General features: G+C 35.7%; 2 protein-coding genes across 6 annotated transcripts in view; both read right to left on the bottom strand.

Moving 5' to 3' along the window:
• LOC143920093 (synaptic vesicle membrane protein VAT-1 homolog-like) overlaps positions 1 to 8,559 on the bottom strand; it is a 90,277-nt gene extending 81,718 nt beyond the window's left edge. Inside the window, exon 1 of the mRNA XM_077442801.1 lies at positions 8,103 to 8,559. Coding sequence (XP_077298927.1) covers positions 8,103 to 8,359 — 257 coding nt within the window. The 5' untranslated portion in view covers positions 8,360 to 8,559. The remainder of the gene's footprint in view (positions 1 to 8,102) is intronic.
• Positions 8,560 to 12,251: 3,692 nt separating this feature from the next.
• LOC143919790 (uncharacterized) lies at positions 12,252 to 15,215 on the bottom strand. 5 transcript variants are annotated; one of them, XR_013261275.1, is made up of 7 exons: positions 14,908 to 15,215; positions 14,630 to 14,831; positions 14,387 to 14,555; positions 14,175 to 14,314; positions 13,826 to 14,098; positions 13,241 to 13,747; positions 12,252 to 12,822 (listed from the first exon to the last, which is right to left on the bottom strand). XR_013261275.1 is itself a non-coding variant. In XM_077442323.1 (7 exons), the coding sequence occupies exons 1-7, from the start codon at positions 15,033 to 15,035 to the stop codon at positions 12,818 to 12,820; spliced, it is 981 nt and encodes a 326-aa protein (XP_077298449.1). In that variant the 5' UTR covers positions 15,036 to 15,091; the 3' UTR covers positions 12,392 to 12,817. The 5 variants fall into 5 exon arrangements, 2 of the variants coding, with proteins under 2 accessions (XP_077298449.1, XP_077298447.1); XR_013261277.1 differs by having other exon boundaries at positions 12,392 to 12,848; positions 13,217 to 13,747; XR_013261276.1 differs by having other exon boundaries at positions 12,392 to 12,822; positions 12,992 to 13,747.
• Between the last annotated feature and the right edge of the window lie 644 nt (positions 15,216 to 15,859).

Genomic DNA, 15,859 nt, shown 5'->3' on the forward strand with positions numbered 1-15,859 from the left:
ATTATATACATACGTGTTCTCGGAGGTAATTGAAATTAATTTTGGGAACGATCGGACACAATCGGCGACGAACTTTCAGCACAACCACCAAACGAAAAGAACGAATCGTGATAAGACAACAACATTCTTTCCCACTTGTGCCACATGGCAACACAAACGGGAGATGAGCAACAGATTTATTTATACTGGGGGAAGGGTGGGGGGAGATAAAATAAAACCGAAAGGAGAGAAAAAAAAACATCTTCGGAATTTTGGACAAACATTCCTTCTACACGTGTTGCGTGCGCTTCCTATCCGTCGTCCCATGAGAATGCGAAGCAAAATTGGAGCAAAAATGTTAATAACCAACTAATGTACTTGAGGAATGCGTGGTTAGCTTGCCGACTTTGTAATAATTCAAATAAAAAGACTAACGAAGACGACTAATCTATCAAAACGAGCAAATCCACAACTGTCGGCGTTCAATAAGCAAACCAGCCAAATTACTGACAAATATCACTAACGACTAGACATCGGATGGTCATCGTAACAATGGCAAATAAAAATAGACCTTTCCATCAGTATTCAAAGCAAGAAAGCAAAACAGCTTGTAAATTATGATTCGGTCAAAACACTTGACCACGAATTTCATTAACACATACATATATTTGAATGGAAAATGTATGTGATAAGTATAAAAGCTTGCAATGTTAAGTATATATGAGATGAGAGAAAACGACAGTGAAAAAAAAATAGCTTTGACCACTGTTTAAGTGAGTTGTGAATGGGGCGCTAGAAAGCCGCGTTTGTCTTAACTAGTTGGCATCGCTCTTAAGTGACGCAAAAGGGGGCGAGTGCATGTGTTCAAAAGCAAAACTTGAAACGAGCAAGTGCGAATACATACAATTCGCTCAAGATTGATGATAGTGCATATTGTCAATCGTTGACAAAATCATCCCAAAGAATAGCACTATATGTTAATAGAGCTCCTAAAAGCAGGAACGCTAGCAAACCGTGTAACATAAGCTCAAAGCAACCAAATTCAAAATAACTACCAACTCGAAAAGAAACAGTTTGTAGAGCTGCCAGTTTAAAATAAATGAGTGAAAAAATTAGCATTTACCACTGTTTAAGTGAGTTGCAAAGGGGTGGTAGAAAGGCGCGTATAGATGGCTAGCTGTCGTCAATTAGATCTGACATAAGATTCCGATGTAAATTTTAATGAGTTCATTAATGATAAAAATACTTTAGCTTCATGTTGGAAACAATAACTAACTTCAATGTTAGCTAACACCCGTATGTCGGTAAAATATTAAAGCGACCTAAAGAGTGGAAGTGGTTTAAAATCAGATTGCAAAATTTTGACGGACAGAAATGAACTAACAGAGTGAAGCTACAAAAAGCTTTTTTTTTTACTAAAAATGGTTTTTCCACGAAATCAACAATAGCTAAACCTTATGCCTCGATCCCTATCCGAAGTCTACTAATGACTAATCTGTTATAAAACATTATTAATTTAAAATAAAAACTTCCACCTGAATATATAAAGTATGTAATTCAAAAAAAAAAAAAAACTTGATAAATTTGTTCCGCCAACGATAAGAATCATAAAATTTGTCACTTTCTCATACATACATACATACATATATACATACGTTCGTGGGTACTCGAACGTGAAATTAATTCTAAACATAAAAAACGAAAATTTCACCAAAACAAATTAGCCGTACTACTACATATAATAGTGAGACCGCATACTCCAATGCGACATTGTTTTTCAATACCTACCAAACCGTTACCAAAGATAATTCATGAAATATTGACGCGACTCAAAAGTGGCGAAAATCGACACACCACAGTACAGTACGCAGAGTATAACAATAGAATCTGAAGAATAATAGCAAATAATAAGAAGCAAAACACCAACGAACCGATATAAACAAGAATTTAGCATCGTCAAAGAAAGCAGCCAATTCTGAAGGATCTTCCGTGACGCGCTAATCAGTTCATATGACTCAAACTCAAGATGCGTCTGCAATACGTACGTACGTACGCACACACAATACGAGGAGCGTAAAGAAGAACCGGTTGCGTGGCCCATTTTCAAACAAACAATAATAATAATAGTATGAACCAGATCGCCAAAGCGAGATAGGAGGACCCAGTAGTTTTTTTTCGTTTTGGTTTTGTACAATTCTGAACCAACCGAGCGTCACCGGGTATTTTCTATCGGCTTTAATAAATGCGGGTGGTGATCGAGCAAGCAGAACGGCAAGACCCAACGCATGTACACATGTAGTGTACCATCAACTACTATAGCACTACGCATCCCCCCCCCCGCCCCCATTACAATCGCGATGACCCCATGACCGACGATGACTGTATTTTTTCTTCTTTTTTTTTGTTATGTATATTTTAATTTGAGCCATAATGGAGACATAAAAACGGCTAGCCGACCAGGCGACCGACCGGCATGGCGACATGTACCCACAACAATAATTATTAGTGGCGGAGTCATTGTCGGACATTTTCATTGTCGGGGGTGTCGGCGTCATGGTGAATGCGACAGGATGTCGACAAAATTGGAACTGATGTGGGCCACAATTGCGAGACGAGGACCCTGAATAATCGGGTCCTTGACGGACGAGTGCAACAACTCCTGGAGCATCGCCTCTCCAGACGTCGTAGTACACAATGTACCATTACGTGTCCACAGCGTACACTTCAAATCCGTTAGATAACTTGATATGTACATAGGTACATACACAGATGTCAATCACACTTTCCCCTATTAAAACTATTGAATATCACTTTCAGCTCAGTAGTATCCTATTCGATACTTCCTACTAATGGGCACTATCAGATTTTATCCAAAGACAACTAAATCATAAACCATCTCAATTCTATGGATCAAAAATATAGTGGATGCCCAAAGCGCATGCGCAGAAGATGGCTATATAAGCCGTTATATTTGAAAATCCAATTTTCAGTTCAAAATAATGAAAACCTATAGAGTAAATTTAATAAAATATATAGATTGAAAAAAGAAAGAGTTATGAGCGTTTAAACAATTAAAATCTGACATAGCGAGTTGGTGGCGAAAAGGGATATACAGTGAGAAGAGGCTAAAACGAACGAACAATGTGGACGATAGACGTCAAGAAGAAATATGACGGAATATTTTCAAACGTGTCTATTACGATTATTTTTCACCATCGTAATGGCGGACGTCATTTCCACTTATGCATTATATATTGATGACCAAACCGAGCAAAATGACAAAGTTTGAAAACGATCGGATATGAACCCAAATTTCTTCTGACTCGACATCGTAAGTGAAAGTAAGAAGAGGCTAGTTCATTAATTGTCATCACTTATTTTAATTCGATATGTCCAGAATCTTAGAAAAGCAGAATAGACGTATTGCAAGCCTCGAGTATTTTTAAACGCAAATATTATATTTAATATTTTGCGAGATATAATATTTTCCGAAATGAAGAAAAGTGGGCTTGTGCCACTTTTCAAATATAACGGCTCATATGATTATTACACACAAAAATATTGCCCACAAGAGTTTTGTTCGCGCGAGTATTGCTCACAAGACGATCCCACACACACAGTAAACTAATGAAGAAAATCTACGGAAAACCACACACAATACTCGTGTGGGTAATCCTATTGTGGGGAATAAATAACACGTTCATTGCAGAAAATACATACATATATCTCAACACGAAGATGTTTCATCTCTAGAACACAAACTATGACTTTTCAGTTTCAATACTGACTAAAATATACACATATACATATGATCTTGATTGCTAAGTGTATGTATGAAAAATATACAGCCATTCGCCATCCACCGCTGGATGAATGATTCTGTTTTGAGCAACTCTCATCCATCTTACACATTCTCTCGGGTACCATTCGAGAACTTCTTTCGTCCATTTATAACAGTACTAATATAATATTATATAATGCAATGCTGAAAATCTCGCAAATGCGCTGCAGGCAATTATATTTTTTTTAAATCCATATGGCCATATTTCTAACAACTCAACAATACCACTCGACAACAATAATAATCTTATATATAAAACATCAATGTTATTATGTAACATAATTTTTTTTCGATTCAAATAAATTTAATAAAAAAACAAATGTATGAAGATTTTTTTCATAATTCGACAGTATTCTCACCACTAACTAGACTGCATTTTCATTTCAAGTTACCTTTATTATATCCTGGAAAAAAAGTGGAACCGAGCGAAGCCGGGTAGCACCACTAGTAAGCCATACAATTGTCTAAAGAGTTAAACATTAAAATATTTTACTAAACACACATACATAAGTACATGCAATTAAAACAAGGTCGCAAACCGAAGCATTCGAAGAATGCAACCCAATCAAACAGAATAAACAAAGATTATATACATAATATTTGCAAATGCATTCAAAACGCATCCAATGCAAATTTTACGACACAAAAACGGCACAATACACACACAAACAAACAACTACAACGAGAGCCAAAGATTCTTTAAACAAATGTTCGAAAGTACATACTATGGAAGGGGCAAAGTAAGTACTCGATTTAGGTACATATGTATGTATGTACTTCATTGTAAGTAATTTTTCATGACTTACTCACCGGAACGCAATAAACCAACCATTTGTGCAACGTGTGGGATTGCATGGAAACGGATATGGGTGCACGTGCACCCACACACACACACACTGACACGCGCGTTTGCAAATTACATGAATAAATAAAGTGCGTATGATTTATGGACCAGGTATCTTTGTACATACATCGTACGCACAATTGTTGTTCAACTATAGAAAGACCATTAAATTTGCATACATTCGGACACATTATATATTCGGCAGACGATGCTAAAAAGGACAGGTGCTCTCAACATTGATTACACATGTAATCAATAGCGTGTCTGGCAGACAGACGTGATGCATCGATGATTCATATTTGGACTGTTTGCGTGAGTAAGTGAAAAATCCGAGAACGTATTTGGAACTAAATTAGTCTTTATTAGACGAATAGAGTATTTTTCTGTTAGATAGTTTTGCACGTTTAAAAAAACGCTAGCACGCCTGATCTATACTATGGTCATACAGCCCAAAACTCACCCCTGGATTGTTTTCGGTGATATTATATCTCCTTGGATTGACTATTTGACAGTGGTTTCATTATTTGAAGAAATGTAGCAGAAACTTGTCGAAATAATATGATCGTTCTAATTAAGAATAACATCACATGACATGACGTATTTTATCGCCATTTTGAACCACGCCTTTTTCGCCAATTTATAAGACTTATTGATCGCCTATGATTTCCTCCATACAATTTATTTTTTACATAGATATATACCAGAAAGGCTTGACAGGAAGACCCCAATGCCTTCCTAGACAATTAATTACAAACAATGCGGCATTTTTATTACATAAATCACTGTATTTCGGGAAGCTGAATAACACGAAATTAACAATTAATCAATTATTCCATTGAGACATCTATGGATTTTTTTACAAATTGTACATACATTAAATGCAGAAGATTTGTGACAGCAGATAGGATGATTTTTTTTTGCCAATTTTGAGGAATCGTTTCAAAAATTGGCAAACTCTAATAAGAAACGATCAACTTGGGAATCACGAATATCCAAGTCTAACCAGCAGTATTAAAGATTAGTCCGGGATCGAACCGAATAATCTCTCGGTGCTAAACGTAAAAGCAACAGAGAATTGCGCAAAACAGAGACGAGTAGAAGCGTGTTGGAGAAGCCTTCATCCAGCAGTGGATGGTGAGCGGCTGTAGATGACGATGATAAAGGACCATATTGTAGAGGGAAGAAATTAAAAAAAAAATTAATCATATGTAGCTTTACATGTTAATCGATACGCAATACATATCGAATCTTCTGGATCACAATTCCATACAAATCTTCCGATGTACACTTTTTTCTTCATTATACACATTCAAATCAATGAGAAATTTTTATGCAAAATTAACATGAAAAACATCTTATGTCTATAATGAAAAAATGTGTCATGGAAATGCATCTTGAACTTTTCGCTGTGCATTGCTCATAACTAATGAGTCATAAGAAAGGTTTATCTTTTCATATCGTCTTTGTTTCATATCTAATCAAACAAACAAATGATTATAAGAAGAAATGCGAACCGTCCAGAACAGGACGTTTGAATAAATCGATATCATACAGTGAGTGGAGGCAAACCATCTGCTTCCGGTTGATTCACAATTCGTTCAGTATTGATTCCATTGAAAGAACATCGTAGAAACAATTAAAAGCGTGAATTTGAGTACCACATCGACCCCAGCCACTCATCTGAGGGTTATTGTGCAATATGTACGATTAAATTTGAGTCACGAACTATAGTAGTGCGTACAGGAAATAACGCACATTGAATACATGCATACAAAATTCTATAAATAAAAATATAAATTAATTTCAAAGTGAAAATACGTATGTTCGATTTGCATCTGTCCACTGGCATTTTATTTTCATCGTACACACATACAATAATAAAGTCATGAATAAACATGGAAAAATGCATTAGCCGTCGACGGTGCACTTGTATGAATACGAATCGGAACAAAAGAGTACGTGCGAGAGATTGATATGGAATTGTTTGTCGTACAATATCCGGTGATAAAATAGGATAAAGTGGTCATTTTAGGAACGGTTTTAATTCTATATATATATGTATATATCATTTTTTCATTCATTCGTTTTAGCAGCGACAAAGTGTTCCGATCGAACGGAACGGTATCGAATCGTCGCGCAAAAAAGTTTCGCAAGCTGTGGGCTAGAAAAAAAAATTAATAGTGGTGCAGATCGATAGGTGGGCAAAGTTAATAATAAAAATAAAAAAATGGCGATTCTTCGAGGTTGTCCACCTCGGTCGTCCTTCTTCAGCTTTGACCGGTTTCCGTAGACCGGAATTATCATAGACAACGCGGTTCGAAGGTCGCGACTTGCATTTTCGACAGTTTGAGAATCGCCGCTCGAATTAATAATACAGCAAGCGTGAAAATTCGACAAATCAGTTAAAATCAAATGAAAATTCGAAAAACAAAAGAATTCAAATGTGTAATTAATTAACTGCAATTTGACGTTTGTCTGAGCACGTGAGCACTTCGACCATGAACGCGACGAGTGTGAAAAATTATAGTGTCGTTAAAAAATATTGATAAAACAATATGGACGCATTTTGAGATATACAATCGTTTTTTTTTTGTCTACAATTACATAAAACGCATATATCTCGATGCAATTAAAGCGATACCGTTATTTTAACGACTTTTTTAATGTCACAGTTTTCATAAAACAGTCGAAAGCTTTTTTGCGCTCTCTTTTCAACTAGTCAAATTTGCATCCTAGCGGTTTTCTTTTTTGTACAAAATTCTGTTTCTATGTCGAAATGGAATTTGCAATATTGTACATTAGAAAAAAAAATGTAGCATATAATCGATTGATTGATAGGTCTCAAAAAGTCCTACCTCATTATATAATTTGAAATTTGAACAAATTCAAATTGTTTTCTTCTCGAGTGTGAAATAGCAATCGGCAGTGACAGTTTGACGCATATACAACATTGCGAATCTTCAAAATTTTGCAACAATATGTTTGGAATTTGAAAGCAGCAAAAACGTCTCGGCTCGCCTAGTCATGCGCAAAGCCCCATGTGCACAAAGATTCGGGAGCGACGAAGACCCAACGGGCAAAAAAAAAAAAGACAGAAAAAAAGAGAAACAGAATGTGCGCACCACCAGGTGTTTGATCACGCATATGGGTGCGTATACCTGAATAATAGGTCCCGAGGATCAAAAACGGGAGGAGGAACGTTCTCGAAATTGATGCGTCCAACCAGTTTTGAGGATTCGAAGGTACATTATAATTGTTGAAGGGCAGCAAACGAGTTTGACAACAAAATTCCGGCCGACGCGACTACCACAGGAGGCGGAGGGGGGAAAGGAAGCGTGCGGCGGCCATCGGCCCTTGTGCCAAAAAAAGGGACGCCCCGCCAAAATTGTTGCGAAGTCCCAACATATGGGTCCATATGGTAGGGGAGGATAGACTTACCAGGCTTTCACCCTGATGAGGACTTCTCCTTCGCCTAGGGTGGGCTCGGGCTTCTTGAGCACCTTGACCGACTTGAGACCTCCGAAGCCTGTGAGGACTATCGCCCTCATCTCCTTGGGTGGCTCCTCCTTTTCCTTGTCGGGGCTCTTGTCCTGGGGTTCTTCCTGTCCCGGGGTGGTGTCGGCAGTTCCATTCTCCTCCACTTGGACTGGCTTGTCGGCGGCGGGGGCTGCAGGAGCATCGGTAGTCTCAGTCATGATGATGAAAGAGTAGTCGAAAGGACTTTAAAGACCAAAGAGGCAGAGGACACGACCGGCTTGTACGGAGTCGCGGCGCCAAGTGCTCCCCTCGGTTCGAGCAACAACAGGTGCCGGCAACGAACTACCCACTACCCCACCACTCTACCACTCCACCACCACCACCACCACCACTCCACCACTCCACCACTCCATACTCCATGCTCCGAACTCCACACTCCACACTCCGTACTCCACACTCTCCACCCCCAACAAGCAACCCGACTCCCACTCGTGCACAGCGCGCGCATTTTTCAATCTCGCACCGCGCTAAAACAATTCAACGGACGAATTGTGCGCGCATAAAACGACTATTAACCCCCGTGCGTTTAAATTTATCGAATTGAACCGAGTGTGCGCCGGCCATTTTTCGTCTGCGAAAATCTGACCTCGCCCCTGTTTCCATGTCAACGGTTTTCTACGGCACTCGTTATAATTACATACATACATTCGTTTGTTCATTGTTTCAATTTTTAGATTAAATAAACAAATGAACATCTTTGTATTACGGCAAACGATTCAATATAGCGTCATGGGGAAAAACCCTGTTTGTACCGTCAGAAATTTTCATACTGCTACATTAAAAAGGAAATGAAAATGTTCTATACACTACTTACATACATACAGGGCCGCGCCTAGGAGGCCGCTCTTTAATTTTATCAGCATTCGTATAAATCGGGTCTACCTCACGGGCCCGAAAGTGAAACGCCCGAAAACGCAAATATCGGAAGGCACAGATCGAAAATCGAAAGATCAAAAAAATAGGATGCATGGTAAACAGTACTATGTATATATAATATGAGTCTACGTGACGAGCCAGAATGTTAAATTACAGAAAACACAAATATCGGAAGGCAAAGATCGAAAATCGAAAGATCTTAAGTCGAAAGATCTGCGCGCGCACATTAATACGGAAGGAAAAGCCTGTTCCTCTTGTTCCTGTTGTATCCTGCTCGCACAAATTAAGTCAGTATGTACCGTTTACCATGCACCCTATTTTTTGATCTTTCGACTTAAGATCTTTCGATTTTCGATCTTTGCCTTCCGATATTTGCGTTTTCTGTAATTTAACATTCTGGCTCGTCACGAAGACCGATATAATATATATGAGTGAAATGCGGTGAAATTATCTCTCTTTTTGTCATACAGCCTTGTTTAATGTGCGCGCGCAGAATACGGGAGGAAAAGCCTGTTCCTCTTGTTCCTGTTATATCCTGATCGCGCAAATTAAGTGAGTATGTACGATGGGGGTAGAGACCCTTCTTTTTTTATCTTTCGACTTAAGATCTTTCGATTTTCGATCTTTGCCTTCCGATATTTGCGTTTTCGGGCGTTTCACTTTCGGGCCCGTGACGGAGACCGGTATAAATCATATTAAATTTAAAAAAAAAATGAAGGGCATGCGAGTAATGCAAAAATCTTACCTTGTGATAAATATGATGCGAGAAATACAATGTTGAATAAAAATAAACCAGAAAAACGGACAGAAAACCAAAATGTTTAGTTCTGAACAGGACCAGACGACAAGAGAGGCTGAACGTTTTCAAGTTCATTCATGAACATATAGTGTTTTAACCCCTAATGCCACCTCTAGGACATTGTTCTTTCGATGACCAACAAATACTCAACATTCTTGAAGAAATACATCTGGCAGTCGCAAATATAATAGAACATAAAAGACCTATGTAGCTCTATGTGGACCAAAGCTATACCAGCTATTCCGTTATTTCCCCGAATTATATGTAGCAATCCATAAGTATACAACGATGTCTTGTTCCGTATTTTTTAAGGAACGTAATTTTTTCGACTCTCATTTCTTTTGGCCGCCTGTGTGCGTTGCACACATTTGTACATATGGTAGGCGCGGCCCTGCTAACATACATATCATATGTAACATATGTATGTATATAGGCTGACTATGATTCCTCATAGCCAAAGCGAGACGAGATGACACATCTAATTTCCGTAAAAATCAATACGAACGGAATAAAAGCTCAGACATTTTTTCAATAACTGTATTATCCAAGAAAATTACACTCAACATTTGCACTTGCGAATTTGACTTTTATACTTTGAATTTGTAATGCTATGTACATAGTACATACCTACATCGTATCAAAAACGTATTAGTTTAAATTAACAAATGGTTCGCGGAAACAATTTCGCATTTTGAACATTGGTCGATTTTCTTGAACGGGCATTTCCTCAAAAAATAATCTGGATGATCGATATATGTATGTATGTACTTACACCTGCCAAAGCTTGTAATAAAAAGGAAGTGCGCATCCCGTTAAAAATGGAACATATTGTCAGCCATTTCGAATCGTTAAAAATTAGAAATAAATATACTTTAACACGAATTAAGTATAAGATAAAAAATAAAAATACGAAAATTCATTATACATCATACATACATATTTACATCTACATAATCTTCCAAATCCATCAATATTGGGTTGGATAGCGCATGCTAATGGAAAACGCGACGTGAATAATAGAATATGACGTAACCAATTTTTTAAAAATATAATTTAAAAACCCTGGAATAATCATGTGTATGTAAATACGTTTAGAAGTTACTTTAAAAGGATAGATATTGGCAAATTGAAATGAAATATCGATTGTAAAAAAAGTCCAATCTTAAACCCGATAAAGATAAAATGCCACATTATATATGACGAAATATTATAAGTACATATTATATTTTTCAACTTGACTACGATATTCCATTAATTCCATAGAAAAATTATAGTAATGAAATGTTGTTAGATGAACAATGCCATACATACTTACTGTAATTATGTACTTAGAATCTCGTCAACCTTGAGTCAAAGCCTCAAACAGTGGAGATCTGGAGTAGATGTTGAGCAAAAGCGCTGAAAATTTCGGATATTTTTTTTTTCTTAATTTCGTAATTAATTAATTTGTATAGCTTTTGAAAGCACTCCAGAGGGTCGTTATTTTTTTAAAAACTGAATTAGCCAACCAACTACATACATATATTTATATATATAATACAAAGGGTGACCATAGTCCATACGCCCGTGTTTTTTTTTTTGGTAAATAGGTTTTTGAGCTCTTTTTCCTATTACGCTGTACATATGAACATTAGAATAATATAATACTATGATTACTAACCAAATTAAATTAAAACTGTAAAATGGAAAATGATCAGTAGATCAGTAGCTATTAAAATAGATATAAGATGTATTGTGAACATAATTTATTAATAATAAAAAGCATTTAAAAATCAAAAATACGCCCGTTTGCGTTCGTTACATGCTTTGCGTTCGTCCCGTCGTTTTCGTAAAATTGTTTGATTTGTCCCATTTTGTTCCCCCACTGATGCACAGGAGAATTTTGTTATACATATATTTTTCTGAATTAATTTCCCAAAAATAAATATTAGTATATAAATATACATTTACAAACAATATACTCATTTTAAAGTAACATTTCAATATTTTGTTAAATGATTAATTTCATATGTTTCTGAAATATCGCGAAAAAACTTATTTTCACCATAATTATTTTTAAATGACTGTAAAATACAATATTATAATATGTTTAATTTTTTATCTTGTTTCATTTCCTTTTTTTTATGAAATGTACATTCTGATAAAAATTGTATTTCTAAACAAAAGAAATGAATATTAAAGAAATGAAAATTCAGTTGCACATAAATTTTGCAATCAGAAGAAACCGAGAATATATTTTTAGTATTCTATTTATAGTGTGGGGGGGGACAATTTTTTTGTCGCGCTTCCCATTTTGATTTTTTGAAAATGTGGTCTGCCTAGTCAATTCAATATATGAAAAATCAATTAAATGATATTTATAAAAGAAAATATTTCTGCGAAATCTGATCTTCATTTACATAATACATATATATATGTACATAACAAAGTAAAATGTTTAGTGAGTGAAAAAAAATCATTGATTCTTAACTAAATGGTAAGGATTTGATAATAATTATAATAAAAAACATCTATTAAACAATTCACAACGAAACAGTTTGATTTAATCTTAAAATTTATACATAAACTAAACACAAAATATGTATGTATATAAAAAATTCTATAAAAATACTATTCAGTGCTTCTTAAGCTATAACTGAGAAAAAAATCGCATTCAAGTTACCAGAGCAGTGACTTAAAGCGCAAACACACTGAATCGAATGGCACGGGCGCGTTCTTGGCCTCCTGTGGTGAAAAAGTACCTCACAAGTTTCTTCGCCATTTCTTCAAATATGGGAAACTCCATTATCGGTCACTGTCAAAACTATATCAATACCAGGATTTTATTCCTGGCCGCCATAACATTACGCACGCATAACAGATTATACATGCTAGCGTTTTATGTGCAAAACTATCTAAAACATAAAAAATACCCGCGCCACGTGCCTCTCTATGGCTACGTTTACACTACCGATATCTACATCCGATCCACCCTATATTTAGGAATTTTTCCATAACCAGTTCCTAAATAGCAACCACAGGTTGCAATATGGGAACTGGATATGGAAAAATTCTTAAATATCGGGTGGATCGGGTGTAGATATCGGTAGTGTAAACGTAGCCTATGTATCTGCGCCCTATTAATTATTATCAGTCACTAAATTTGACCCACTTAATTCGAATATAACAATGATTTATTGTTGGTTTGATCTTATTTATAAGATATGAGCTATGGGCAAAATACTTAAAATTGCGCATTTTCTTAAACGCTTTTATCCCATAAAGGAAAGCAAACCAACAAAAATCATTTTTATATTTGAATTCAGTGGGTCAAACTTAGTATACATTGATTAATATCCGCTCCGGTGTTTTTTTTTTTTGTTACTCTAGAGTAAACGAATACCTAAATACATTTCATAATAAAAATCAATGAATCCATATAAACATAAATAAATTCAAATCCAATTCTATTGCATATTTAGGCAGTTTTGATACTTTTGTTTCACAGGCATAAATAATGCCTGTTCACACAAGAATGTAGTAAAATAAGTAAATCAGAAAGCTTAAAAGTAATTTTATGGACCCCAAAATTACGACTTAGAGTTTCAATGTTTCTCAAAGACAGACAAATTGAGAATCGAGTAAAATGACCATTAAAAAAATTGACCCACAGACTGCAGCCTAAGAAGCACTGATACATATATTGATATAAACAATGAACATTTCAAGGTTTCAAGTTTTCTTCATTTAGTTCTTCATTGGTTTCAACATCCAATTCAGCTTCAAAATCCTCTGCATCAGCATAATTGTAATAATCTTGATCATCATTATTGTCGACATCCACATTTTTCATACCATCGTATACAGACTTGAGCGCTTTTCGTTGTTCAATCTAATTTGGACAAAAAAATTAAGTTCGATGTATGCAAATACAATATAAATTTTAAAAACAACATTATTGGATACATACTTTGCGGTTTCGCAGAAATTCTTGAAAATCTGTCTTTTCATTCAAGGGGATAACACCTTCAGCATTATTGAATGAATTTTTTGAGGTATTTGAATGATGCTCTAAATCTTGTTTACTCTCTTGAATATTACTGAAAGCATCTTTAGCCTTATTCATTGATGCAACTATACGTCTCGTAATCTTTCCTCTATCTAATCCAAATATATTTTCACTTATAAGCGGAATCAATTTTTCATCAATGAATTCTTCATCTTCAATCGACTCGATATTTTCCTATAAAAAAAGTTAAATTCAAATTACAAACACATGACCAAATGCAATACAACAAACATCTATTTATAATATATACTTTAAGTCGGTGATCCAGTTTTGTGTTGAGAATAAATTCCGATTTCAATGCATGACTGGCATCAGTAGGTACAAAATCTTCACCGAAATCAGCTTGAGCAAGTACAAATTCGACTTCCACATTTTTAGAGTGAGTTCTATCTGCAATCGACTTGAATTTATATGATATAACTTAGTAAACACGGTCGTTATCAAGAAAATTAGTCTACAAACCTTTCACAAATATAAGTTTCGGAATTCTGCCCATTAAGTTAAGTTGTGATAGCTCATGCCTCAATAGCCCAGATATTTCATTGAGAACTTGATGCGTTTCTTTATCATCTGGAGAACCTTTAGCCAGCCAATATATGTTTACTGTTTGGAAATCGTTAGTAACCCTTAACTAAAAAATACTATATTGTTATAAAAGTTGAGAAAATAATTCAAGTAGTGAATTTTAGGTGTGTATTTGCAGACCCTAGATATTTCTATGTTTCGACCATAGAGTTTGGAAGCGATGTAACCCGTCGACATTTGATCTGTGATGTGTCTCATGAATAATTTGGACAAAACTGTTGTTCGACGGTTAGCCATCTTGCCGTGTTGTCCAGATGGGTTGGCTATGTTTTTAATGGTGGGGAAAGGTTCTCTGTATCCCATGTTGTTGTCATACCATTTTCTAGAAAATACAAAAGAGTAATCTTACAGATAGCCTTTGTGATGGGTATTATCAGTAATTAACCTCAAAATATAACTTCTTGATTGTGTTGCTTCCTCTAATTAATTTGTTCATATTCCGGGCTAATCTATTCACATTATAGTCAGGAATACAACTGGTATGGAAGAGACGCGTCGAAAGTATAAGACGAGTGGTAAAACTCATTTTTAACCGTATTGGCGATTTGACAGATGATAGTCAGAGTTACCAATAATAAATATGATTTTTCTAAAGATGGCGTTTGTCAAAGAGATGTCATAATTCAAATGGTAAACGGATTATTTTGCACATTGAAATCGCGCACACGACAATTGTTGTCACGGAATATTCGGCACTCGATTTCTCATTAATATGATAGTTCACGTGTGTAACTCGTAAGAGGGAGGGGGAAGATACATAAGTTTAGTGCTCTGACACCTATTTTTTAGCATTACAACACTGGATATAAATATAACAAACTCGGAGAAATGCAAAACGCTTACAGGTAAACACGAACTATTAAGCAGCTTAAATAAATATTAATATATGGATAACGGAAATTATTAATTAATTGATCCAATTTACAAGTACTTGAATTAAAATTTGCTTGAAAAATGTGTATTCTTGAAAAAAATTCGTCTGTGACGCTAATTTAAAAGCCAGTGAATTAAAAAGAAAACAATCCACTGAAATTTGCGTGAAAAACGATTCAATCATGCAATAGAAAATTCTGGATTAGAATGCACCTGTGGTCTATTTTTTTCGATTTTTAATGCCCTACACAAATCAAAAATGTCACTCTGCCTGAAGAAAAAGATTTTCCATCAAAGGTCTGTTCATACTTAACAGCACTGCACGACTCCGTTTCAAATATGTAATTTTATTACATTTCTATTCATATCTACCTACACGTCGCGGTCACGTCACGTTCACAGCACTTTGGCCGAGTGCAAGGCAAAACTGGCTTACTTATACATTACAGGCCATGACGATACGGCGCAATATTGCTT

Source organism: Arctopsyche grandis, chromosome 12 (assembly GCF_051622035.1).
Source record: "Arctopsyche grandis isolate Sample6627 chromosome 12, ASM5162203v2, whole genome shotgun sequence".
NCBI classification, from domain to species: Eukaryota; Metazoa; Arthropoda; class Insecta; order Trichoptera; family Hydropsychidae; genus Arctopsyche; species Arctopsyche grandis.

Coding starts and splice junctions, on each gene's coding strand:
- LOC143919790 (XM_077442321.1), bottom strand. CDS start 15,035: ATGAGTTTTACCACTCGTCTTATACTTTCGACGCGTCTCTTCCATACC. Junction 14,832..14,907: donor GGAAGCAACACAATCAAGAA/GTTATATTTTGA, acceptor TGTATTTTCTAG/AAAATGGTATGACAACAACA. Junction 13,748..13,825: donor AATTTCTGCGAAACCGCAAA/GTATGTATCCAA, acceptor TGTCCAAATTAG/ATTGAACAACGAAAAGCGCT.